Source organism: Schistocerca piceifrons, chromosome 1, assembly GCF_021461385.2.
Source record: "Schistocerca piceifrons isolate TAMUIC-IGC-003096 chromosome 1, iqSchPice1.1, whole genome shotgun sequence".
In the NCBI taxonomy this organism is placed as follows: domain Eukaryota; kingdom Metazoa; phylum Arthropoda; class Insecta; order Orthoptera; family Acrididae; genus Schistocerca; species Schistocerca piceifrons.
In genome coordinates this window covers 278,822,581-278,850,498 of record NC_060138.1, presented here as the reverse complement: position 1 = coordinate 278,850,498, position 27,918 = coordinate 278,822,581, and the positions used below count along the sequence as shown (strand labels likewise).

The 27,918-nt window shown below is 41.2% G+C and overlaps 1 protein-coding gene across 1 annotated transcript in view; it reads left to right on the top strand.

The window, feature by feature from the left end:
* Nucleotides 1-27,523, top strand: part of LOC124785552 (serine/threonine-protein phosphatase 6 regulatory ankyrin repeat subunit C-like) — a 33,112-nt gene extending 5,589 nt beyond the window's left edge. The window contains exon 2 of the mRNA XM_047254191.1: nt 23,809-27,523. Coding sequence (XP_047110147.1) covers nt 23,824-26,124 — 2,301 coding nt within the window. The 5' untranslated portion in view covers nt 23,809-23,823 and the 3' untranslated portion in view covers nt 26,125-27,523. The remainder of the gene's footprint in view (nt 1-23,808) is intronic.
* The last annotated feature ends 395 nt before the right edge of the window (nt 27,524-27,918 follow it).

Here is a 27,918-nt window from a genome sequence, read left to right as displayed (position 1 = left end):
AGAACTTAAATGCTCTTTAAATGTCTTTCAGAAAACAACAGTGTCAACAATGCAGTTAAAGAGATGTCCGTTTAAAATGCTAAAGTGGTTTGAACATTGTACAGACCAATTGACATAATTTTGAACTCATAGAGGCCATTACGTGTTAACAAATGCAGTCTTTTTCCGTCAGCCTCATCAACCATGATCTGCTAGTAGCCAATCTGTACACACATAATGGAAAATAGTGTACTCCCTTCCAACAGTACAAGTTGTCAATGTGTGGGAATGGCTTTTCGGTGATTTTGTTCATCTGTTGGTAATTGATGCAGGGGTGCCATGTGCTGTGTTTCTTCCTCCAGAGGACTACAGGGAAGGACCAAGAACTTTCTAATGGCTGGATGACATCACCTCCATCTGAATTACCCATTGTTTAGGCAGGGACTCTCCATGTAAGTGCTGACTGATGAGAGTGGCGATAACTCCCACGATGGATAGGGTGTTTCACATTGGGTTGTATTCTCTCTAAAGCTGATTGTGTTCTTTTATTGATAATCATTTTCACAATGCAGATTCCTGTTGGTAGGATGTATTTTCCATTTGCAACCTTCAACACAATGGCCTTTGAATCTTGCAACATAAATTTCTTTCACTGGAAATGATAAGAATCTAGTATCACAGAAAATGAAGTCCCAGAATCAATCAGTGCCTGGACAAGTCACATGTCGATGATAAGTTGATCTGATTTCTCAACATCATGGCTGCTGCTGTGGATGGAGACAATTCATCTGCACTGGTGTCAGATCAGTGGAAAGTCACTTCATTTAACTGTCCTGATTTTGGTGTCTGAACAAGTGATTAGAACTTCTATATCATGATAGGGATTGACTATGCAAATTAGTGATCTACGTCAGGAAATGGTGATGAGATTTGTGTGCAGGTTGGCTGTAGTCATCTGTAGTTGCCTGGCATGCTTAGAACTGCCCTGTTATTTGACAATTTGCAGTGGTATAGTCACCAACACTTCTCAGTTTACAATACTGAATGATGTGCCCAGAGCATCCACAATGAACAAATACCAGTGCGTTGTCCTCTGTTCTCCAGATGTTTCCCTTCCTGGTGGTGGTGAGTTGCAAGCAAGCCAGTTGTATATGTGATCTCTCAGATTTCCTTAGCAAGATTCATTAATAGTATGGTTCCATAAATACAGCTGAATTTCTGTTTCCATTTTCTTCACAATATTTTGAACGCTGATCCAATAGGCTTCTTCAGGTGCTGTTATGTGTACTCCAACCAAACAATTAAAATCTGCTGGTCCCACAAAGCTGGTTAGAGCTGAGTTTGACTCCTGATGCCTACCACATCCTTCGACACACTTTTGTTTTCCAGAGCTGATAGCAATATTCTCTGAAATGCACTTTTTATTGTTGTTTCTCGTCTCTGGTGAATTTAATGGCCAGAAAACTCTTAACAAATTAAGTGCTGGTCTTCAAGCTGTGGTTGAATTGAAACCCTTCTCATTTATTAGATTTTCTGATACCTTTATTTTGATAGCCTCCTTGATAATTCTGTCCCAGAAACTGGACATTTGCACTGCAATACTGGTCTCCCTGTATTTCATTTTGTAGTAATAGTTGAGGCAATGCTCAGCGGCAGGTGATTTGTTTGGTTATTTTAGTCAGGTGTGTCACTGATGTTGTGTACATCTCTGTTCAGTTATTCTAATTTTGTGCATCATGTAAGAATTGTCACATTTGAATACAGTGCGGTAAACAGCCAGTGTTCGGAGACCTAGATTACATCTGACATTACAAATGAGATTCTTTTTATCTGTTTTGATGGAAGTGAAATACATTGGATACCATGTTTCTGTGGTAGTCTGCCAATCATTTTAGAAATTGGGCCAACATAAGGTAGATAAGCAATTCTTAGCTTCTCTTTTTCTGTCTCAGTCTCAACCCATTTCTCAGGTGTTCGAGATTTTGACTCCAAAACTCGTTCAGTTTGATGATGTGAGTACCTATTTTTTCAGAATGCTATCCATAGGTATTGTAATTCTTTGGCATGGCTATCCTCATCTGAAAGTGTTTGAGCTCTATGGACCAGAGTCTGTAGCTCCCAACTTCTTTGTGACATATAGTTGTGGCTAGGATAGAGGAGACAGAGGTCAGTGTGTGTGGGTTTTCTATATACACTGTAACCCAGGAACCGTCCAGTTTTCTCTAACTAACATGCCAAGGAGAGGTAGCTTTGCACATTTTCAAGTTCCATCATGAACTTTGTTAAGCTGAATGGAGTTTAAATGCTCCAAGAACTCTTCAAGCTCTTTCCTTCGATAAGGCATCACAGACTTGTCATCCACATATCAATAGAAAAACATGTTGAATTTGGCAGATTCTACTGCCTTTGCTTCAACATGTTTCATGTATAGGTTTCACCATGCCAGGTGATAATGGATTACCCGTTCCCAAGCCACTGGTTTGCTCATAATATTTTCCATCAAACAGAAGATGTGTTAACATCAGAATGTGACCAAAATGTTCAGTGAAATAGTTGTTGACCATTTCCTTGATTAGTTCCGAGTATTCAGTAAATGGTACTCTTGTAAAGAGGGAGATCACTTCAAAACTGACATCATATCCATATAATGAAGTCACAGTTGACTGACATGTTGCGCAAAGTGAGCAGAATTGTGACTATAGTATTCACACTTGCACACATATTCACTGATGATGTGTTTCAGGTATTTTGTCAGGTGACCTGTAGATGCATCAGTATTACTAATTGTAGGTCTTAGAGAAATGCCTTCCATGTGTATCTTAGAAGATCATGTTGTGGGGTGACACAGCTGTGTGTTTGAAGACCCTTGGTAATGCTACATGGCAAGTGTGAGTAATTGAGATGAATCAGTGTTGTTCTTGATTTTATTTATAGGATTGACATCTAGCTGTCTGTAGGCAATATCAAACAACGGAAAATCCAAGATGAAATGTAACAATATTATGAAAAGGATAGTTGCTACTCACCATATAATGGAGATGCTGAGTCGCAGACTTGCACAGCAAAACGACTGTCAGAAAGTGAGCTTTTGGCCAACAAGGCTGTCATAAAAAAAAAGAAAAAAACCACACACACACACACACACACACACGCACGCACGCACGCACGCACAGATGCAACTCACACAGTCATGACTACACTTTCTGGCTGCTGAGGCCAGACTGCAAACAGCAGTGCATGATCTGAGAAGCAACCAGATGATGGGGGTAAGGAGGAGGCTGGGGTGGGGAGGGGGAGGGATACCAGAGTAGGGGTGGGGAATGGTGAAGCGCTGCTTGTGGGAGCATACAAGGACGAGGTGGGTATAGGGTAGGGCTGCTAGGTGCAGTTGGGAGGTGAGATGGAGGGCAGGGAGGGGGAGGGCTAGCGCTAGCAGCAAAGGAGAGAAGTAAAAAATCTGTGGGTGCGTTGGTGGAATAGAGGGCTGTATAGTGCTGGAAAGAGAACAGGGAAGGTGCTAGATGGGTAAGGACAATGACTAACAAAAGTTGAGGCAGGAGGGTTACGAGAATGTCACACTTAACCACCCACAGACCTGCAACCTACATTACAATCTTTTTATTTATTTTTTCTTTGATCTCATAGTGTCTTCACATGCCAATTTCAGTTGGTTTCTGCCTTTCACTATGGCCTACTCTCTCAGATTTCATCTCGTTTCCCCTTACTTCATACGTTCCATCCTTTTTGTGGTTTTTCCGATGTGTTTGGGTGTATTTTTGCATTTCTGCATTTGTAACATATTTTTACACATTTTTATCCTCCACTGTGGAACCGTGCTCCTTCCGTCTGTGTCAATACAGAAAAGTGTCCTTATCCCCAGCCAGAACCCAGTCCCATATACTGTTCCGGGGTTGTTGCTTGGCTTGTGGAATCCCTTCAAATGGCCTCACCATAAAATTATCCATCTCTGGCTGCCAGCCTTCCTTCCACAGTGACACCAATGTAGTCCTGCATCCCCCCCCCCCCCCCCAAAAAAAAAGCCTTAGCCCTGCAGAAGTATCAGTCCTCTCCAAAAGCCTCACCTTTTGCTCCACTCCCAAATTCAATCACACAGGACTTGTTAAAGACCTTCTGTCCTCCCAGACCCTAAAGAGGAAACACTTTTTTTACCACCAACCCTGCCAGTGAAACTCAAACAAAGACCAATGTTGAATGCTGCTCCACCGAACTGTGATCTGCCCCCATTGCCCCAAAATCATCCCCTGTTAACTTGCTAGAATTTCTTAATCTCAACCTTTCTTCACCATCATTCCCCAAATCCCTCAACATGCAGACTAACCTCACATCCACAGAAAGAACTGCAATCCACCCCCTAAAAACTGATCCCGACCTTGTAATCGTACCTGCTAACAAAGGCTCCACCGCTGTTGTTTTGAACTGCAAGGATTACCTGGCAGAGGGGCTCCACCAGCTGTCGGATTCATCCACCTACAAACCCAGCCGCAGTGAGCCCATTCCAGAAATCCAGGAGGATCTCTAGTCTCTCCTCAAATCCTTAGTCTTTCCCAGAACCTTTCCCCAGAGTCCATCTCTCTCCTCACCCCTACCACTACCCGCACTCCTGCCTTCTACGTGCTTCCTAAAGTCCTTAAACCTAAACACCCAGGACACTTCATTGTGGCTCATTATTGTGCCCCCACTGAGAGAATCTTTGCTCTCATAGACCAACACCTTCAGCCTATTCCCCACAACCTATCCTACTATGTGAACGATACCAACTATGTCATCCACCGACTCTCTCAAGTTCCTGTTCCTTTACCACATAGTGCTCTGCTCATCACTATTGATGCTACATCTCTTTACACTAACACCCCTAATGCCCATGGCCGTACTACTATTGAACACTACCTTTCCCAGAGCCCAACGGATTCCAAACCTACTACCTCCTTCCTGGTCACCATGACAGACCATATCCCCAGCCACAATTATTTGTCCTTTAAAGTCATTACCTACAAACAGATCCAAGATATGGCTATGGGCACCTACATGGCACCATTCAATGCCAAACTATTCATGGACCATCCAGAGGAACCACTTCTAAACACCCAGAACTTCTTACTCCTCACTTGGTTCAGATTCTTCGTGACACCTTCATGATCTGGATTGAGGATGAGGACACCCTGTCCACATTCCTCCAGAACCTCAACACCATCTCCCCTGTTCACTTCACCTGGTCCTATTCAACCCAACATGCCACCTTCCTCGATGTTGACCTCCACCTCATAGGTGACTTTGTCTGTACCTTTGTCCATACAAAATGTACCAACCAGCAGCAATATCTCCATTTCAGCTGCCACACATTCCATTCCAAGAAGTCACTTCCATACAACCTAGCCACCTGCCATTGCATCTGAAGTGATGAGCTGTCCCTCTAAAAGTATACCGAGGGTCTCACTGAGACCTTCACAGACTATAATAACCCTCCCAACCTTCTACAAAAATAGGTTCCCCCTGCCTCGTCTCTCCATTTACCCATAACCACCCAAAGTCCCACCATCTGGCCAGAGAGCAGCATTCCCCTCGTGACTCAGTACCACCAAGGACTGGAGCAACTGACTCACATTCTGCATCAGGGTTTCAACTACCTCTTGTCGTTCCGTAAAATAAGAAAAGTCATACCCACTATCCTTCCCACCACTGTCACAGTGCTGTTCCGCTGCCTACTGAACCTATACAATATTCTCGTCCATCCCTATACAACTCCTGCTCCCTGCCCCGTGCCCCATAGCTTACATCCCTGTGATAGACCTAGATGCAAGACCTGTCCCATACATCCTCCAACCATCACCAACTCCAGTTCGGTCACAAGCATCACACAACCCATCAAATGCAGGGCTACCTGTGAAAACAGTCATGTGATTTACCAGTTAAGCTGCAACCAATGTGTTGCATTCTACATGGGCATGACAACCAACAAGCTGTCTGTCTGCATGAATGGCCACCAACAAACTGTGACTGTGAAACAGCTGGACCATTTTGTTGCTGAACATACCACCCAACATGATGATCTACATTTCACTGACTGCTTCACAGCCTGTGCCATCTGAATCCTTCCCAACAATACCAGCTTTTCTGAATTGCACAGGTGGGAACACTCCCTGCAACATATCCTATGTTTCCGTAAGCCTGGTGGCCTCAATGTTCGTTCGTCATTGTCCTTACCCATCGAGCTCCTTAAGTGTTCCCATTCCAGCAGTTCACAGCCCTCTATTCCACCAACACACACACAGTCTATTTACTTCTCTCCTTTGCCGCTAACTCCCTCCCCCCATGCATTGAACCTCCCAACTACCCCTAGCTGCCCTACCCTCTCTCCGCCTCGTTCCTGTATGCTCTCGCAAGCTGCACTTTACCATCTGCCACCCCTTCCCTGCTATCCCTACCGCCTCACACCCCAGCCTCCTCCTTACCTCCACCATCCTGTTGCTTCTCCCATTATGTGCTGCTGTTTGGAGTGTGGCATCAGCAGTCAGAGAGTGTGGTCATATGTGCATGAGTTGCATTTGCATGAGTGTGTGTGTTTCTATGTTGTCTATTTCCGATGAAGGCGTTGTGGGCCGCAAGTTCACTTTCTGATAGTTTTTTTTAATTGTGCCTCCCTGCGGCTCAGCGTCTCCACAATATGGTGAGTAGCAACTACTCTTCCCTATTCTGATATTATTTACAGGCAACGTCATTCCAAAGATCGAAAATATTTTTATTCTAGGCCACACATGACATTAGGACCACTGCATTGCCCTTGTTTAGTGGTAGATTGCTCGTTCTTGGAGATGTGGAAATTAACATTGGCTCTTTGGTAAGTGCTCTATAAGCATTGTGTCTAAACTCTTCTGCTCCTTCTGGATGCAGTAAAGCTGCAATGTGATCCATGGAGCTGATGTATTCTACTATTGACATCATTTTTGGAAAGGGTGCAAAATTTAGCTCATTATCAAAGATCTTCACTGTATTGTCTGCCATATGGTTGTAAGTGGTAAGGGAATATTACAAGAACCATAACGACTATAATAGAGTGTCACATGGAATGTGTGTCTATGCCTTGAAGAACTCAGTATGCAGTGAACCTGTGCCCCTTCAAACCCCTCTTGAAGCTGTGGCTGTCAGGACAAGGATGACACAGGGAATGACTGTCTGCAACGTATATCTTCCTCCAGATGGTGAAGTGCCCCTGAATGCGTTGGCTGCACTGATTTATCAATTCCCTAAAACTTTCCTACTTTTGGGAGATTTTAATGCCCATAACCCCATGTGGGATGGCACTGTGCTTACTGGCCGAGGTAGAGATGTCGAAACTTTCCTGTCTCAACTCGACCTCTGCCTCTTAAATACTGGCGCTCCCATACATTTCAATGTGGTTCATGGCACTTACTCAGCCATTGATTTATCCCTCTGCAGCCCAGGACTTCTCCCATCTGTCCACTGGAGAGCCCACAATGACTTGTGTGGTAGTGACCACTTTCCCATCTTCCTGTCACTCCCCCAGTGCCATTCCCCTGGACGTCTACCAAGATGGGCTTTAAACAAGGCAGACTGCGAAGCTTTCACCTCTGCTGTCACCACTGATTCTCCCCCCCCCCCCCCATCCCCCCCCCCCCCCCCCCATGGTGCCATTGATGTGTAGTTGAGCAGGTCACTAGAATGATCATTTCTGTGGTGGAAAACACGATCCCTTGTTCTTTGGGATAACCCCCCCCCCCCCCCCCCCCCGCAAAAGTCAGTACCTTGGTGGTCGCCGGAAATAGCAGAGGCCATTAAAGAGTGCCAGCAAGCTCTACAGTGACATAAGTGGCACCCTTCCCAAGAGCACCTAATAGCTTTTAAACAGTTCAGTGCCTGCATTCGCCAGAGTATAAAACGATGGAAACAGGCAAGTTGGGAGAGGTACGTCTCGACCATTGAGTGCTGTACATCACCTCCCCAAGTCTGGACGAAGATCAGACATGTTTGTGGGTACCAGACCCTGACAGGTGTTACTGTCATTAACATCAGTGGCATGTTATCTACCAATGCAAACGCGATTGCCGAGCACTATGCTTGAGCCTCCATGTTAGAGAATTATCCCCTTGCATTTCACAACCTCAAATGGCGGATGGAAAGGAAAGCCCTCTCGTTCACTGAACATCACAGTGAACCCTATATTGATCCATTTACAGAGTGGGAGCTCCTCAGTGTCCTTGCACATTTCCCCAACAAAGCTCCTGGGCCAGATTGGATCCACAGTCAGATGATCAAACAACTCTCACCCGATTACAAGTGACATCTCCTTGTCATCTTCAACTGGATCTGGTGCGATGGCATCTTTCCATCACAATGGTGGGAGAGCACCATCATTCTAGTGCTCAGACCCTGTAAAAACCCGCTTGATGTGGATGGCTATAGGCCCATCATCCTCACCAATGTTCTTTGTAAGCTGTTAGAATTTATGGTAAGTTGACAGTTGTATTGGGTCCTGAAGTCACATGGTCTACTGGCTCCATACCAAGGCGGTTTCAACCTGGGTCGCTGTACCATTAATACTCTAGTTTCCCTCGATTCTGCCATCCGAACAGCCTTTTCCATACACCAACACCTGGTTGCTGTCTTTTTTGTTTTACGAAAGCTTATGACATGACCTGGCGACATCATATCCTTGCCACATTATATGAGTGGGGTCTCCGCGGCCTGCTCCCAATTTTTATCCAAAATTTCCTATCGCGTTGTATTTTCTATGTCCAAATTGGTGCCTCCCATAGTTCCCCCCTTATTAAGGAGACTGGGGTCCCACAGGGCTCTGTATTGAGTGTATTGCTGTTTTTAGTGGCCATTAATGATGTAGCAGCAGCTGTCGGGCCATCAGTCTCACCTTCTCTCAATGCAGACAACTTCTGGATTTTGTACTGCTCCTCCAGTACCGGTGTTGCCGAGCGGCACCTACAGGGAGCCATCCACAAGGCACAGTCATGGGCTCTAGCCCACGGCTTCCAGTTTTCAGCTGCGAAGTCGTGTGTCATACAGTTCTGCAGTGTCATACCATTCATCTGGAACCAGAAGTTTACCTTAATAATGATCCACTCACTGTAGTGGAGACTTATCGATTCCGAGGAATGGTTTTTGATGCCTAATTGATGTGGCTTCCTCATCTTCATCAGCTGAAGTGGAAGTGCTGGCAGCACTTCAATACCCTCCACTGCCTGAGCAACACCAAAGGGTGCAGAACACTCTACGCTGCTGCGGCTCTGTAGAGCCCTTGTTCAATCCCGCTTTGACTATGGGAGTCTGATTTATGGTTTGGCGACGCCCTCAGCATTGTGTTTACTCCACCCAGTGCACCACTGTGGCATTCAACTGGCAACAGGAGCTTTTAGGACGAGTCTGGTGGTGACCAGCGTCCAAGTGGAGGCCAGAGTCCCTCCATTGAAGGTTAATCATGCACAGCTGCTTGCCAGTTACTTTGCACACATTCATAGTTCTCCTGAGCATCCGAATTACCATCTCCTCTTCCCATCCATGACAGTTCATCTCCTGCATCGGAGACCCAGGTCAGGGCTTACGATTGCAGTTTGCGTCCAATCTCTTCTGTCTGAAGTGGAGTCCTTGGCTTTACCACCTACACTCAAGGTCCATTCAAGTACACCTCCATTGTGTACACCTATGCCACAGCTTCACCTGGACCTTTCACATGGTCCTAAGGACTCAATTGACCCCGCAGCTCTCTGCTTTCATTTTCCCTCAATTCTTGACATGTACCGGGACCATGAAGTGGTTTACACTGACAGGTCAATGGCTGATAGTTACGTTGGCTTCGCGTATCTTCATGGAGGACATATTGAACAGCACTCCTTGCCAGATGGCTGCAGTGTTTTCATTGCAAAGCTGGTGGTCATTTCTCGTGCTCTTGAGCCCATCCGCTCATCTCATTCCCTGGCGAGTCGTTTCTTCTGTGTACTGACTCCTTGAGCAGCCTACAAACTATCAACCAGTGCTACCCCCACCATCCTTTGTTAGGAATCATCCAGGAGTCCATCCAGGAGTCCATCATTCCATGGTGTTTGTGTGGACCGCAGGCCACATCGGAATCCCAGGAAATGAACTTGCTGACAGGCTGGCCGAACAGGCTACACGGAAACCACTTCTGGAGATTGGCATCCCTGTAACTGACCTGCGATCATTATTACACCACAAGGTTTTTCAGCTTTGGGAGATGGAATGGCATAATCTCAGTACGCACAACAAACTGTGTGCCCTTAAGGAGACTATGAATGTGTGGAAGACCCCCATGTGGTCCTCTCACAGGGACTCTGTGGTTCTCTACCAGCTCCACATTGGCCACACGTGGCTAATACATGGCTACCTCCTCCATCGCGATGACCCACCTCGGTGTCACTGTGGCTCACATATGACTGTCGTCAAAATCTTGCTGGACTGCCCACTTTCAGCTGCTCTGCGGCAGACTTTTAATCTTCCCAGTACCCTACCTTCAGTTTTGGGCAACAATGCCTCAACAGCAGATTTCATTTTACATTTTATTTGTGGGGGGGTTTTCATCGTACCATCTAAGGATGGGCATTTAGCCTTCTCTCTGAGGTCGCCACCCTCCATCCATTTTAACTCAGTCACACTTCCTTTGCATGTATTTGTCTTGGTGGTTGTCTTTTCCCTACATGTGTTCATCTGGCCTTGTCTTTTTGGGGTGGACATTTTAATGTGTTGCAGAGTGGCTGGCTCATCCTCTTCTATTATTGTGGTCAGCCAGCCCAGGCCATATGCTCTATGGTTTTAATACCTTCTTCTGCTTTTCCTTGTGGTGTATGTTTTCCCCGTTTTTTGTTCATTCCATTTGTTTTCATTTTAGGTGTTGTGTTGGGTGTTCTAGTACCTTGAGCCTTGTTTGTGTCAGGAAAAAGGGACTGATGACCCTGTAGTTTGGTTCCTTTTTACTGCAGACCAACCAACCAATCAAGAAGTTTGTTATGTATGTACTGTATTCAAGTAAAAACTTACTTGCAATGCCAAAAATAAGAAAATAAGGATGGCAACCCTCTCACTTTAGCCCTGTAGCCTATTCATGCTTTGGATATTAACAGGTAATAGCACAATGTCATCATTGTCTTTCAAAATTCTGGATTTTTTACTGGAAGTTCACTCTGTCCTTGAGCAAGGTGATGCAGTCGTTAGCACACTGGACTCGCATTCGGGAGGACGGCAGTTCAATCCCACATCTGGCAATCCTGATTTAAGTTCTCCATGATTTCCCTAAATCGGTCTAGGCAAATGCCGGTATGGTTCCTTTTAAAGGGCATGGCCGACTTCCTTCCCCATCTTTCCCTAATCCGATGAGACCGATGGCCTCGCTGTTTGGTCTCCTCCCCCAAAACAACCCTCACCCTCTCCTACAGATCCAAGAACACTTCAGTGGTAGAGTTGGTTCCTTTCCTCAATGATACATATAGCCGTACTTTAGTTGCAGCCACATTCAAGAAGAGACACCAGATTAGCATACAGTTCCAGAAGAGACGCGGCAGTCTTCTCAGAAGTTGCTTGGGTGTTAGTCAGAGTAACTGCCTGAGATGTGGCCATGTAATATTACTCAACACAGCCTTCCTATACTGGTACTGAAAGAATAGGGAAGCTACAGCCATTAATTATACTTCATTTTGATTTGCAGCTCCTTGTATCGGCCATGTTTGCAGTTAAAATTGTTGGATGTGAGGTCCGCCAGTTATGCAAAACACCGTTTGTCTCAGTACCCAAACATGTTTCAGCACCACTGTGCCATCATCAGTGGGTTTTCGTTTTTATTTATTCTTTACATTTGGTGTGCATGAATTTTCTCGATCACTTGTATGTTAATGACTACAGGTAGCTTATCATGTTTTTGTGTGGCAAGCACTTCCATTCTTCGCATCATGCTGAGGTGTTATGATGCACATGTAACTATAACAAGTATCTTCCACAAATAACGTAGTAAAACACTTTTCAGTTCACCGGAACACAGTGTGATTGTGGTTTGTTAATTGATAACAAACCACAACCACACTGTGTTCTGGTGAAGTGAAGTGAAAAGTGTTTTATTATGTTATTAGTTATGTGATAACAAACCACAATCACACTTTGTTCTGGTGAAGTGAAAAGTGTTTTATTATGTTATTTGGGGAAAATACTTGTTATAGTTATGTGTGCATCACAACACCTCAGCATGATGCGGAGAATGGAAGTGCTTGCCATGTGAAAACATGACAAGCTACCAGTAGTCATTAACACACAAGTGATCCAGAAAATTCATGCACACCGAATGTAAAGAATAAGTAAAAACGAAAACCCACTGATGATGGCACAGTGGTGCCGAAACATGTTTGGGTACTGAGAAAAACAGTGTTTTGCATAACTGACGGACCTCACATCCAACAATTAATTATACTTCCTGAAGATATGCAGCTCTACAATATGGCTTAATGGTAATGCCATCCTCCTTAGTAAAATAGTACAATATTTGCATCACCAGGCAGTTACTACGCAACGGAATGATACCATCAGAAAAACAAAATTGTTGTTCGGTGGGCTGAATAATGGAATGACGGATTCCTTATTACTATAGAGAGTGGAGCTAAGTGGCAAGTACCAGACTACAGATCCAGATTTAATCTATGGCCAGTTCTAGAATTTTTATCTGACACTTTTCACTTCTGGCAATTTTTATTGAACTAAAAGATGTGAAGTTGAACTGTGATTTTGAACTGTTGGTCTCGCCTATGACTAGCTGGGAAGTTAATTCGAAAGTTGGAGGAAGGCCTACCACCCCTAATAGGACCATGTTTAGAAAGCACTGTGGTGTTCAAATGAATCTTCAGTTTGATAACAGCATTACTCTTTTGTAAGTTGAACTTGAAAAGATAGTGAAAGGGATGAAATTAAATATAGGAATTAGTTATGTGCAGTGGCAAGAAGAAAACAGGATTTCTGTTCAGGTGAGTACAGGATTATCAACACAAAATCAAATAGGAGTAGTACTGGATTAGTAGTACTCGCAGACAAGAAAATAGGAATGTATGTAAACTCATATGTAAAGCATAGTGAGTGGATCATAAATGCCATGACCCACACATTAATGTGAGTAAATATTCTAACTAACTTCATAAGTGAAGAAGAGATTAAGAAATTATTCATTATGTTAATGGAGATGAAAATTTAATTGTGATAGGGACTTTAATTCATGAGTAGGAAAAAGAAAAGAAGGAAAAATAGTTGGAGATTGACTGAGGGAAAGGAATGAAAAGGGAAACTGTTTGGTAGAATTTTGCACAGAGGACAATTTAGTCATTTCAAAGGCTTTGTTTAAGAGTCATGTAAGAAATTGATGTATGTGGAAGATACTTGGGGATGCTAGAGGGTTTTAGCTAGAGTATGTAATGGTAAGACAGCAATTTATAAACCAGATTTAAATCACAAAACATATCCAGGAATGGATGTGGACTATAAAATGCAGATTGAGGCTCAAGAAATTGGAGAAAGATGGACAATCTAATATAAGTTGAAATGAACACAAATAGTTGAGAGTTTCAGTTAGAGCATTAGGTAACAATTGAGGGGCAGAATGGAAGGGGTAGTACAATAGAAAATAAATGTGTCGTTCTGGAATAAGAAGTAGTGAAAACAGCAAACAAACAAGTGGTTAAAAAGACTAGGTCCACTATAAATCCTTGTACAGCCCATAATTCATGACAGGCAAAAAATATAAAAATAAGGTAAATTAACCAGGCAAAAGGGAATACTGACATCTAAAAAAATATATTTACTGAAGATATAAAATAAGGAAATAGGAATGGATGAGGAGAAATGCAAAGCTGTAAAGGAAGCACACACAGTTACAGGTAATGTAGATACTAATTATTGGAATTTTTTTTTAAAAAAGATATGTTTGGAGAATGGAGAAGTAGCTGTATGAAGATCAAGAGTTCAGATGACAAGCCAATTCTAAGCAAAGAGGGGTAGGTTGAAAGGTGTAAGGAATACATGAAAGGGCTTTATACAGAAAGAAATTCGAAACAATATTATTGGAAGGCAAGATGAAGTAGGTGAAGCTTAGATGGGAGAATTCAATATGCTAGAAGAATTTGACAAAGCACAGGGGAAATGAAATAAGGCACCTGGCATAGATGATATTGCCTCTGAATTATTAAGCTTCTTTTGAGAATCAATGATGGGAAAACTATTCCATGTAGTGTGTGGGACATGTAAGACAAGCAGATTACTCTCAGACTTCAAGGAGAGTATAGTCATTCCAGTACCAAAGAAGGCAAGTGGTGATAGGTGCGGCTGTTAGCAGTCAGTTGCAAAATACCAACAAGAATGGAACAGCTGCTAAAAGCTGACCTAGCCGAAGCGCAGTTTGGATTCTGGAGAAATGGAAAATGTGAGGCATTTCCAACCCTAAGACTTATCTTAAGAGATCAGCAGAGAAAACACAAACCTTAATTTACACCTTTTGAGGATTTAGACAAAGCTTTTGACATTGTTGAATGAAAAATAGTCTTTGAAATTCCGAAACCATCAGGGAGTGTAAGTTTGTCTACAATTTGTATTGAAATCAGTCTACAGTTGTAAGTACTGAAAGACGTGCAATGGTGGCTGTGGTTGAGAAGGGTTGTAAGCTGTCCTTTTTATTCAGTCGATACATAAAAACAAGCAGCAAAGGAAACCAAGGAGAAATTTGACAAGAGAATTAAAGTTCTGGGAGGAGAAATAACTTAGATGTTTGCTAATGACACTGCAGTTCCTGTCACAGACAGCAAAGGAGTAGAAGATTAGTTGACTGAAATTAACAGTGTCTTGGAAAGAGGTTGTAAGAGGAACATGATTGGAAGTAAAACAAAAGTGATGGAAGGCAGCCAGATTCAGTCAGGTAATGTGAATGGAATTAAATTAGGAAATGAAGCACAGATAGTATCAGACAAGTTTTCCTATTTGAGTTACAAAAAAACATAATGGCAGAAGCAAAGGGGATATAAACTGCAGACTGTCATTAGCGGTAAACACAAATTCAAAATGAAGTGCCACAGAAGAATTTGGAAGGGTAGCTAGGTAAATCAAATAATTTGTGAAGAAGTACTGCATTGAATTGTGCAGAAAAGAAACTTGTTGCGCAATATGAATAAAGGATGAAAGGAATACTTAATTTAGTAATGGCAGAAAGTGTCAGAAGTAAAAATTATAGAGGAATACCAAAGCTTGGCTACAATTAACAGGTTAAATTGGGTGTAGGTTTTAGTAGTTATGCAGAGACAAATAGATTTATTTGGGGAGTTGCATCAATCCAGTCTTCTAACTGAAAATGTAACAATGACAAAAAGTACACACTTTTGCACAGACACTCAAATACATACACCTGTAGTTGCATTGACATTAACTGTTAATGAGCAGTTCTTCCGGTTAATGGGAATGGGAGGAGGTGAATGATGTGGTTCAGCTTAAAGGAGCTAAAATGTGTGGGGCATTTAGGGAATGTGGAGGTAGTGGGAGGCATGATAGAGGCAGAGCCAAGGGGCTCTCAGTGGAGTAACAGAATGTGAACAGAAAAGATTTTAATCACAAAACAAGGGGTGACGGAAAGATAGTACAAAGTTTGTGAATAGTGGAAGGTAAGAGAAATGAGAGGGGACTAGCGAAGTTTAAGCCCGTTTGATTACAAGAATGGAAGACATATTGGTGAGACAGTTTCCACCTATGTAATTTAGAGGATCTGGTTCTTGCACTAAGAAGAAAGAACTCTTAAAAGTGAATGTTCCTGGTGGAAATAATTAAAATGGAATTGGTGCTGAAGCAACTATTGAAGTCATTGGTAATGGTAAGTGCAGAATGTTTAGCTACTGGGTGGTTGAGTTAGTGGTTAAATACAGTTTCATAGCAGCCATTCATCTGTGTAGACAACTGGTTAATTGAAGGAGTCAGCTGAAGAAATTGTTAACCTACAAGGGTATATCTTGAGATATTGCATGTTATATGTTTGAATAAATCCAAAGACAAGAACATAAAGGCTGTAAGACAAAACAGTTCATATAAAAGACAGTTCTTTCTAACAATACATGTAAAATTACTTGTTATCAGCATGCAGTACACTGAATATATAACAGATAGAGTGATCAGTCAAATCCCTACTCAACTGAGGGTTAGCATTTTCTTCTGCCAAATCCTTTAACTGTCATTCCTAGATATAATGCTGCACTACTGATATATAATTTAGTTGCTTTCACAAGTTGCCCCACCTTTTATAGACAGGAGATGCCTGTGACTGGACCATTGTAGATGGTGACAGGTTGCTGTATAGGATAAGTAGTGCACCTGGAACATCCGTATGGAATGACCATCTTTCTGACGCTCCTTATTCCAGCACACCATTTGAAAATGGAATGGAACAGGAAAAGTGAAAGTGGTACCTGAAGTAAACTCTGCCACACTTCATATCATGACTTACATAGTATATCTTGTACAGCACTAGATTTTGTGGATGTAATATTGTGTTTTTATAGCTTTACCTGAATGTCTTGTGAGGGAATCTGCTCTTAACTTCTGAAACTTGCAAGCTACCAAACGAGACTGTGTGTTCAGAGGTCTACAGGGTGTTACAAAAAGGTACGGCCAAACTTTCAGGAAACATTCCTCACACACAAAGAAAGAAAATATGTTATGTGGACATGTGTCCAGAAACGCTTACTTTCCATGTCAGAGCTCATTTTATTACTTCTCTTCAAATCACATTAATCATGGAATGGAAACACACAGCAACAGAACGTACCAGCGTGACTTCAAACACTTTGTTACAGGAGATGTTCAAAATGTCCTCCGTTAGCGAGGATACATGCATCCACCCTCCGTCCCATGGAATCCCTGATGCGCTGATGCAGCCCTGGAGAATGGCGTATTGTATCACAGCCATCCACAATACGAGCACGAAGAGTCTCTACATTTGGTACCAGGGTTGCATAGACAAGAGCTTTCAAATGCCCCATAAATGAAAGTCAAAAGGATTGAGGTCAGGAGAGCGTGGAGGCCATGGAGTTGGTCCACCTCTACCAATCCGTCAGTCACCAAATCTGTTGTTGAGAAGCGTACGAACACTTCGACTGAAATGTGCAGGAGCTTCATCGTGCATGAACAACATGTTGTGTCGTACTTGTAAAGGCACATGTTCTAGCAGCACAGGCAGAGTATCCCATATGAAATCATGATAATGTGCTCCATTGAGCGTAGGTGGAAGAACATGGGACCCAATCAAGACATCACCAACAATGCCTGCCCAAACGTTCACAGAAAATCTGTGTTGATGACGTGATTGCACAATTGCGTGCGGATTCTCATCAGCCCACACATGTTGATTGTGAAAATTTACAATTTGGTCACATTGGAATGAAGCCTCATCCGTAAAGAGAACATTTGCACTGAAATGAGGATTGACACATTGTTGGATGAACCATTCGCAAAAGTGTACCCGCAGAGGCCAATCAGCTGCTGATAGTGCTTGCACACGCTGTACATGGTATGGAAACAACTGGTTCTCCCATAGCACTCTCCATACAGTGACGTGATCAACGTTACTTTGTACAGCAGCAACTTCTCTGACGCTGACATTAGGGTTATCATCAACTGCACGAAGAATTGCCTCGTCCATTGCAGGTGTCCTCGTCGTTGTAGGTCTTCCTCAGTCGCGAGTCATAGGCTGAAATGTTCCGTGCTCCCTAAGACGCCGATCAATTGCTTCGAACGTCTTCCTGTCGGGACACCTTCGTTCTGGAAATCTGTCTCGATACAAACGTACCGCGCCACGGCTATTGCCCCGTGCTAATCCATACATCAAATGGGCATCTGCCAACTCCACATTTGTAAACATTGCACTGACTGCAAAACCATGTTCGTGATGAACACTAACCTGTTGATGCTACGTACTGATGTGCTTGATGCTAGTAGAGCAATGAGTCGCATGTCAACACAAGCATCGAAGTCAACATTACCTTCCTTCAATTGGGCCAACTGGCGGTGAATCGAGGAAGTACAGTACATACTGACAAAACTAAAATGAGCTCTAACATGGAAATTAAGCATATCCGGACACATCTCCACATAACATCTTTTCTTTATTTGTGTGTGAGGAATGTTTCCTGAAAGTTTGGCCGTACCTTTTTTAACACCCTGTATAATGTATGCAGTCAGCAACCTAGTGTTGACTAGGTTTCTAGTGAATATGTTTTCAACATTGCTTTCATTTCATTGTATGTAAGTCACTAGCCCTTAGCTTAGTGTCTGCCTGTTTAAGGGAAAATATTGCCTGCTGCAAACCAGCGACAGTTCTTTGTCAGAAGCTTCTGTCCAGTAATGTTGTGTCTGCATTAATGTAAACAACATGGCTCTTGTACTAGCCATAGCAGGTAATACTTTTTTCAGTTATGCATTACTAGTTTCTTGGGCATTGAGGCCACTCTGAGCAATATATACAGGGCTGCACCGGTTTCTTGCTCCTGTCACATAAAAAAATGTAACTTTCTCTCTCGAACCAGTCACTGCGTTAACAAAACAGAAATTTCTATAAATAATTGTTCTGTTAAAACAATCATGCAATAAGATAGGGTTTATTATTATTTACCTCTTCACTTTACTACCGTTATTCCATTTCAATTTGTATTAAAACATTGCTTGCTTTTACAAAGTATGAGCAGTGTGTCTCTTAATGCGTTATATTTGTATGATTGTGTTCTTGAAGGACTGCATTAGCAAATTGGATTTATCCACAAACCATGTTTTATTTTATTATAGCTTCTTGTGCACACTGATTTTTCAATTACTTGGGTACATTTGGGTGTGTACCAGAATTTGGCTGTTTATTATATGTAAGAACTAAGATCATGTTTAAAACCAAGCAAAAGAATAATGTCTGTGGAACATCCAAAGCAGCAACATGTAAGTATGCAAAAGTTTTCAACAACATCACATGAGCAGGTTACTAAATTTAATGAACGAAGGATGTAGTAGCAAAATGAGATAGTGCAGCAGTGACAAAACATATGACTTAGATTTGGTGAGTACATGTTTAGATACAAGAATAACGTGCTAAACTTTATGTGGTATTTCTGGCTCAACTGATGAAATGTGCTAGATGTCCTACACCCTTGAAGATTTGCATAAAAGTAATTCTTTTTTCAAATTTGAACCAGGCTAACTAACATAGCTTCCATACGGGATGATTTACTTTGAAGGATAATTTCTCCGACATGGTTATTGGCCAGTTTGTTCCTCCATCCTTGAGAAACTGTTCAGTCTCTGATGATCTCACCTCTGGTTATAGTTTGAAATGTGCTAAGAAAAAAAGTAATCAAGACAAGGGAGACAATTAAAACACTACACATGAAAACTTGTATTGTTGTGTTCTTATGTGATTAATTATACCTTGAGAAATTATCAGTTATTCCCTTCCCCCCATAGCCTCATCATGTTCTGCTGTGCTTTCCTGCACTTGTAGTCGTGTGCAAGTGTTGAGGTGCCATAGCTGTTAAGACACTAGGCTCAGTTTCAGGGATGTGAGTGGGTTCTAATGCACACCTGACCATCCAAATTTATGTTTTACTTGTTTGTCTTAAGTCACCTACATGAATACTGGTATGGTTCCTTAATCAAGGTCACAGCTGATTTTCACTGCAGACTATGACCAAGCAAGCTAATGATCCATGTTGAACATATGAGATGATCTAGTGATCCATCTCAAATTACCTCAGAGCTAAAGGCGTACTGAATATCTTCTTCCTTCATTGATATCTTCCATCTATTTTCAGTAATCATTTCTTCTCTTTGTCATCTGAAAGGGACTATAGTTTTTTTTTCATCTTAATTTGATGATAGCTTCATTTTACAGATCATTTTTGTGTATATAAATGCTATATATGAGGGTGGTTTGAAAAGTTCTCGGAATCACCACGAGAGGTTAGCGCTAGCGCAATGAGTTGTTCACATGATATTCATTGGACTGTTGCCTGTAAACATGTGCCACGTCAGTGCTCTTGGAAGAGAGCTGTAGCAGTGCCATGGCTCTTTTGTTGTTCCTGTGTAGTGATTTGCAAAGATGGAAAAAAATTGAGATTCGAGGAGTGATTAAGTACTTCATAAAGCAATGTATTTATTTATTTATTTTTTATGTTTAGCATATGGCAATGCACATCATTTTAAGCTTCTTACAAATATTTAAACAAAGATATACATAAAAAACACAACAAAAGGTGCTATATAAGAAGAGTATAACATACAGATAATGGGCAATATCATTAAATACAAACATCAAGATTATGTATAAAGTCTATTGCATTATCTGTTGCCATCAGAAAATCACTGAACTTGCACTGTATGCTCTTCTGTCGCACTCTTGGACAATGTGGTGGATGGTCTGTCTGTTGGCTCCACAGTCACAGGTGGGAGTTGGTGTTTTATCCGATTTGTAAAGAGTATCTGCACATCATCTGTGATTTGTGTGTATTCTGTGAAGGGATGACCATATTTTACATGGTAGTTCATATCCAGGCAATCTCTCAGTGATGCAGGGGAGGGCTTGACAATGCTCAGGGCACACCTCTCGCCATTGTTCCCTCCAAGTCTTTATACTTTGCAATTCCTTGGCTGTTATCATTGTTGGATGTCTAGACCGAAGTCTGTTTCTTTCCAGGTCAGGCATGTTGCAGTGTATAGGGAATTGGGCATTGTCGATTATCTTCCTATATTCCTGGAGAAGAGCATTCCTCTGACATAGGTCCACAGGTGGTATGTGGCTCAGAATTGGCAGCCAATGTGTTGGGGTTGATCTGACGGTTCCGCTGAAAGTTTGCATTGTGCTATTCAGCTGCACATTGATTTCTTTTGTGTCAAAATTGTTCATCCAGATCGGAGTGCAGTACCCCATGGTTGAGTAGACCAGTCCGAGTGCCAATGTGTGTAATGTGTCAACCAAAGTGCCCCAAGTAGTGCCACACAGCTTCTGGAGACTATTATTCCTTGTCTTTAGTTTGGCTGCAGTATTTTCCAGATGTTGTTTATAAGTGAGTGCTGTGTCCAAAGTGACTCCAAGGTACTTGGATTCTCATTAGATCAGAGCCAATTTTCCTCGAGACGAACGTCAAGTTGTTTGCTTGCTAATTTATTATTGAGATGGGAACATGTAGTTTCGCTTTTTGTAGGATTTGGCTGTAATCTCCATTTATCAAAAGTATGTAATTAATGTCTCCAAGTCAGGTGTCAATGTTGTTTCCATGGCCTCAAAGTTCTTGTGTTGTGTTGCCAAGACCCAATCGTCTGTGTACCTAAACTTCCTGGAAGATGTGGATGGCATATTGGCAATATACAAGCTGAGCAGTAGTGGAGCCAACACGGAGCCTTGCGGTAGGCCATTGTTCAGGGTTACTTGGATGCTTATCTGTTCTCCTGTTATTATGTTCTGGCAGCAAGCATGGTATCTATAAGTCTGGTAGTTCTCAGGCAATGGATTGTTTGCATGAATTTGTACAATAGGACATGTCTCCACATAGTCTCATAGGCAGCAGACAGATCTATGAAAATAGCTGATGTTTTTAATTTCCTTTGGTACCCAGCCTCTATGTACATAGTTAGTGACATAACCTGGTCTGTGCAGCTGGCGCACGTGGAACCCAACTTGCTCCACGGAACTGACTCCAGAGCTTTGGTGGCAATGCGGTTATAGAGAAGTCTTTCCAGGAGTTTAAAGACAGAGCTCAATAATATGACTAGGTGGTAGCTCTTTGGTTCATTACTCGGCTTCCCAGAGTAACGTGGTGTGTAAGGCTAGTTTGTGTCTGTAGTAGAATACTACACATGCACCCTGGATAGCGTCTAATTATATATGTGAACTTAATAAACTGGCGCTATCTGGCAGCCAGACAATCATACTATCTCCTGGCTATTTAATAGCACATCCTAATCAAAATTCATAAAGAAAGGTATGAAAGAAAAGGACATTTATGCCGATTTCCAGAATACACTGGGGGACCCTGCTCCTCCATATTCAGATGTTGCCAAGTGGACAAATGAATTTAAATTTGGTTGGGAGAGCTTGGATGATTATCTGTGCAGTGGTCGGCCAAGATGTCACTATTCCAGAAATCAGTGCAAAAGTGCACAAAATGGTTATGGAGGATCGCTGATTGAAAGTGTATGAAATTTCTCACATTTACCAGATGTCATTTGAAAGGGTATGTCACATTTTAACCGAAGAATTATAAATGAAAAAAATGACCTGCAAGATGGGTGCCATGACTCTTGACTCTGAATCAAATACGTGTGCCGTTCCCATGACAAAATTATACGAACTGAGGTATGAATTGTTTCCACAGCCACCTTATTCACGTGATATGGCTCCATAAGACTTCCATCTCTTCCCAAAACTGAAAATGTTTTTTGGTGGATGAAGATTCACTTCAAAAGAAGAATTATAGCCAAAGTTGACATCTATTTTGCAGACGTGGAGGAAACTCATTTTCAAGATGGGATCAAGCACTGGAACATCATTGGACCAAGTGCATTAATCTACACTGCATTGAAAAATAAAACAAATGTTTCAGTGATTTAAGTATTTTTTTTCTATTCTATTACGAGAACGTTTCAAACCACCCTTGTACTGTGCGTGTTAGGTTATGTGATGCAATTCTTCACTATTGAAGTAAGATGCACCTATTATACGTATGCTGTATGAAAATTTTCTCTTGAATAGATGCACATGTTATTATTGGTGATTTATTTGGATATAAATATGCAACCAGTCACTTTTTTGGATTTTTGCTATAATTTATTATTCTGTTAACTAATTTTTGAGCCACTGCATGCTCATCATCAGATGGAGGTGAACAGAAACACCATATTGTAGACCAAGTGTAGCTAGATACTGTGGTGATGGTGAGTGCACTGCATCATAAATCCATTCCCATAATGTACATTATCAGGTAATAGACAGAAATATACACAGTATTTAGCTGCTCTTGGTTTTACACTTATTCACAGAAGATAAACACTGGATGTAATGTGAAGAAATGTAAAACCAGCTGCAGCTAAACACTGTGTATATTTGTGTGTTTTACCAGATAATATATATTATGGAAACAGATTTGCTACAAATATTACAATGCAGTGTAGTCACCATCACCACAACATCTTGCTACACTTGGTCCCCAATATAATGCCCCAGTAACGCATCCATCTGATGATGAGCATGCCGTGGCTCAAAAACTAGAAAATGGTACAATAGATCATACCAAAAATCCAAAAACAGCAACTGGTGGCATATTTATATCCATATATTGATATCACAAGTTCTTATATTGGACAGCATGGGGGAGATGCATTTTTTTCACACTGAACAATGCATAAAATAATTCATATATTTCTTTATGTTCACGGGAACAAAAAAGTTGTATCTAGTCAACAGTTTGTCAAATATTCAGGCCTATTATTATTTAGAATTACAATTTCTTTTTAATTAGTAAAGCATGTGATATTTCAGTAATGTTGCTAATTTGTTTAAAATTGTTTAATAAGTTGAACAAATACTAAAGGGACTTTTTTTCTGCTGGTAATCATTAGTGTAGCTGAACTATAATTTCCATTTTTTTACACCAGACAAGCATTAATTATTTTGTATGTGGTGACCACTTTGATTTATCAGTGTTCCATAATAAGTGCAGTTAAAATTATTTTTGTCTTGTAACAAATAATTATAGACCATATTCTGATATTTGTGTATTTTTCTCTTTGCAGACCTGTCCTGATAGTATGGCACAGACAGCTCTCACCAAAGAAGAAATTTTTAAATGGACCCCTTTACGATTTGCTGAAGAGACAAATGCTTGGGATTGGATTGAGAAGCAGTTGGAAAATGGAATTTCTCTAAGAGAACTGGAAGTGACCAGAGATAAGCTGAAGAATAGAGAAGCAGCAGTTGGGATTCTAACCACAATTTGCAAGGCAGGTTATTCATGCCTTTTGAGATATGCTCTCAGTGAAGTGCCATCTCTGGCCAACATTTGCCTCGAAATGGATCAGACTAGACCACTGCATATGGCAATAAGACACCATCGTCATAGTATTGTGCGGTGTCTTATTAATACTAATGCGGATATAAATATTTGTGATCTCTCACAGAGAACACCGCTACATGAAGCTGTAAAAAGCAATTGTACACAAGCAGTGAGGATGCTACTGAATTCTGGAGCTGACAAGGAAATGAAAGATATGGGAGGAAAGACAGCAATACAAAGAGCAGCTGAGCTTAAACATACTGCTGTAGTCAAGTTACTTTGTGATGCTGGGGCTGACATAAATGTCAGTCAAATTTTGGAAGAGAGGCCTTTATACATAGCAGCACAAATGGGAGATGCAGAGACAGTGCGCCTTCTTTTGGTTTCTGGAGCTAGCGTGTATGATGACAGAAATCAGTCTGCATTGCATTTTGCAGCGGTAACTGGCTGTTATATTGCAGCACAGACATTAATAGAAGCAGGTATTGATGTCGATATCAGAGATGCAGATCAGATGACGCCACTGCATCGTGCTGCTGAGCATGGTAACAGTGATATTTGTTCATACATGCTAGTCGCTGGAGCCAATAGAGAAATTACAGATAAACATGGGAAAACCCCGTTGCAGTATGCAGCTCAGAAGGGACAGACTGCTGTGGTGCAACTTTTGTGTAACCAATCTGTAGATTTCAGTGTTAGTGAGCAGTCAAGGAAGATACTGTTCCTTGCAGCAGAGAGTGGCAATCAGGAAACTGTGCAGTTACTGCTACATCAATTTTCTGATACCTTTGATGAACATAAATTGCATGTTCTACTTGCAGCAGCATGCAGGGGCAGCGATGTTGCAGTTCAAACTCTGGCAAAATCAGGAGTGCATGTGAATGCACCAAATTTGTTTGGAAGGACAGTTCTGCATGAAGCTGCAGGCAGTTGCAGTGCAGAAACTGTATGCACACTGCTTGATGCTGGGGCTGATGGAAACGCAATGACCAATGATGGTAGGACACCTGCACATTTTGCTGCTGCATCTAGCAAGGCAGACACCCTGAAATTACTAATAGCCCAAAATGTTGATATTAACATTACAGATATTTCTGGAGAGACACCACTTCATTGTGCAGCAAAATGTGGCAGTAAAGAGTGCATAAACCTTCTACTGGATGCTGGTGCTGATCCATTCGCAATTACTGACAGTGGTATGACAGCATTACACTTTTCAGCAGCATCTGGAAAATGTTGTGCTGTTGAGTTACTCTTACTGAGCAACATCAGCCCTAATGTTAGGGATAAGAAAGATCGAACTCCCTTACACTTTGCTGCAGCTTCAGGGTGTCTTGAAACAGTGAGAACACTTTTTGACAAAGGATGTAATGTAGAGTCTACTGATAAGGATGGTAGGACACCATTGCACTGTGCAGCACAACGAGGACATTCTGAAATAGTGGAGTTTCTTTGTAAGAAAGGCGCAGATGCCAATGGGGGAAAGCAGGATAAATGGACAGAAAAACCAATTTATTTAGCTGCAGAAAACAACAACATAAAGAGTGTTCGTGCTCTTTGTCAAGTGTACTCTCTTGGCTGTGATGAATATAAGCGAACTGTATTGCATAAAGCAGCCATGATTGGTAAAGATGTGGTAGTGCAGACGTTGGCAGCTGCAGGTGCTGCAGTCAATGCACAAGACAGTCATCTTAATACACCTCTTTTTCTGGCTGTTGCATGGTGCAATAAGGACACTGTAAGTGCACTGCTACGAGCAGGGGCTGATGTAAATATGACATGTACAAATGGTTGGACAGCTTTACACTGTGCCGCATCTTTCCAGAAAACTCACCTTGTTCAGATGTTAATGGAATGGGGTGCTGGAATAAATGTACAGGATGACTATGGACAAACACCACTTCATTGTGCAACTGACAGTGACAGCCTGGAAACAGTAAGAATTTTGGTTGAATCTGGTGCCAGGAAGGATATCAAGGATTGTTGGGGGGAATCTCCATACGATATTGCTAAAGATAATACAAATTACGCATTGATGAGACTTTTAAAAGATTAAAAATGATATAGTCATAGTATTTCATTGACTTATTGTACAAAGACTGGCACTGAACTTAATCCCTTTTGTACAAATGCACTGATCTATTTTGTTTAACTGGTGTTAATCCTTCTGGGTGACAAGTAACATTGTATTTCTGTTATGTGGTTATTAATATAAACGAAAAACAATTTGTGTTGTTATAATATATGTATTGATCGATTGTGTATGTAATACACATGACACATCAAGAGCTTCTGTCACTTAGTGTTCAGCTAATTCAGTTTCATTGTTTATGCAACTGTAAAGTAGCTGTTGAGTTTAACATGTTAATCTCTCAATTGTTTGTGGTCCAGGTGGTTAAAAATGACAAGTTACTAGGAGAATTCTCTTCATTTTCTATGAATGCTTAAATTTTGTTAGCACATTTTTGTGTTGCAATTCCACATACATTTTTTTAAAATTTCCGTTACTCTATTTTTTATTCTATTCTTGTTGAGAATTTGCACAAAAGAATCAATTGAAATTATATTAAAGATATATTTTGTATTTGCCATTTTAGTTCTATCTTACTTCACTACTGCATGATGTTAATATGTGATAATTATGTTCATAAATTACAAGCAGTGAAGATAAAGTTGAGAAAAACTATAAATGCTGGAAGTTATGAGCTAGGCTAATGATTCTTGGAGTTATAAAATCTGTCTAACAGAGATCATAAATAATGACAGTTAATTGAAATGGAACACATGTTGCCAACATGCTCAGCAGTCAAAAGATTCAGGGTACAGGATAGCATTGTAAGCATCCAAGGTAATGAAGAATAGAGCATACCAAAGAGAAAAATGATAACTTATAGTGAAGAACTGTATTTTCACTAATTTGAATGGGGAGAAAAGACTCATATGTACTGGAAAAAAGAGAATACAAAAATCTGCTAGATTTATGGTAACTGAAGTGGGAAAGGGAGGAGGAGTCAGAAATATGCAAAGAAGCTGTAAAATAAGTGTCATAAATCTTAGCACTGTACAGCAGGATTCAAAATAGGATTTTGTAGAAAACATATACAAATCTAGTAAAACCAAATGCAATGAGAAGAATACATTGAAGGCTTATGAAAAGGCAAAAAATCGTTGTCTAAAGTGACAAGGAAAGAGACAGGCAATGATCTGGAAAACTGATACTATTCAGATTATACAGAGCATAGAATTGCTACGATCAACAAAGTAGTTAAAGATACCTTCAGTATCTTCTGTGTCTATTATCTGTGGAAGATATAGAATCAAAAGGTTATTCAGCATATTTTTTAGTTTCTTCGGGTAGCATGAGAAATGCATTTTCTTCATCATGGACAGAAAACATTATTGTGCAATCAAAAGAGCTACTCACACTTAATGCCAAATCATTCGAGGTTTTGTAGCTATCAAATCAAAAGTTATTTACAGAAACTTTTTTTTTTGTCTAAAAACCTAGACCTTGTGGACAACTGTTAATTGTCAATAATTTTAATGTCACTATTGCGTAAACTGTTGACTAGTGTAACAAATGATGATCACCTGTACTTTAAGAAATGTAATAACACCAAAGAATCTGTGTTGCAGGTGTAACTAAAATAATTAACCAGTTATAACTCCTTACCATTTGCTGTATCTCTCAAAAACAATATATCTGTCCTTACAAAAACCAATTTTAATTTTAAATAAAATGAGAGGCATGTTACGGAAATAGGCTACATTAAGGATACTTTCCACCGAGAGGACACTTCAAACCTAGGGAGAGACACATCCTATCTGAAATTACCTGGAAATCAAACCT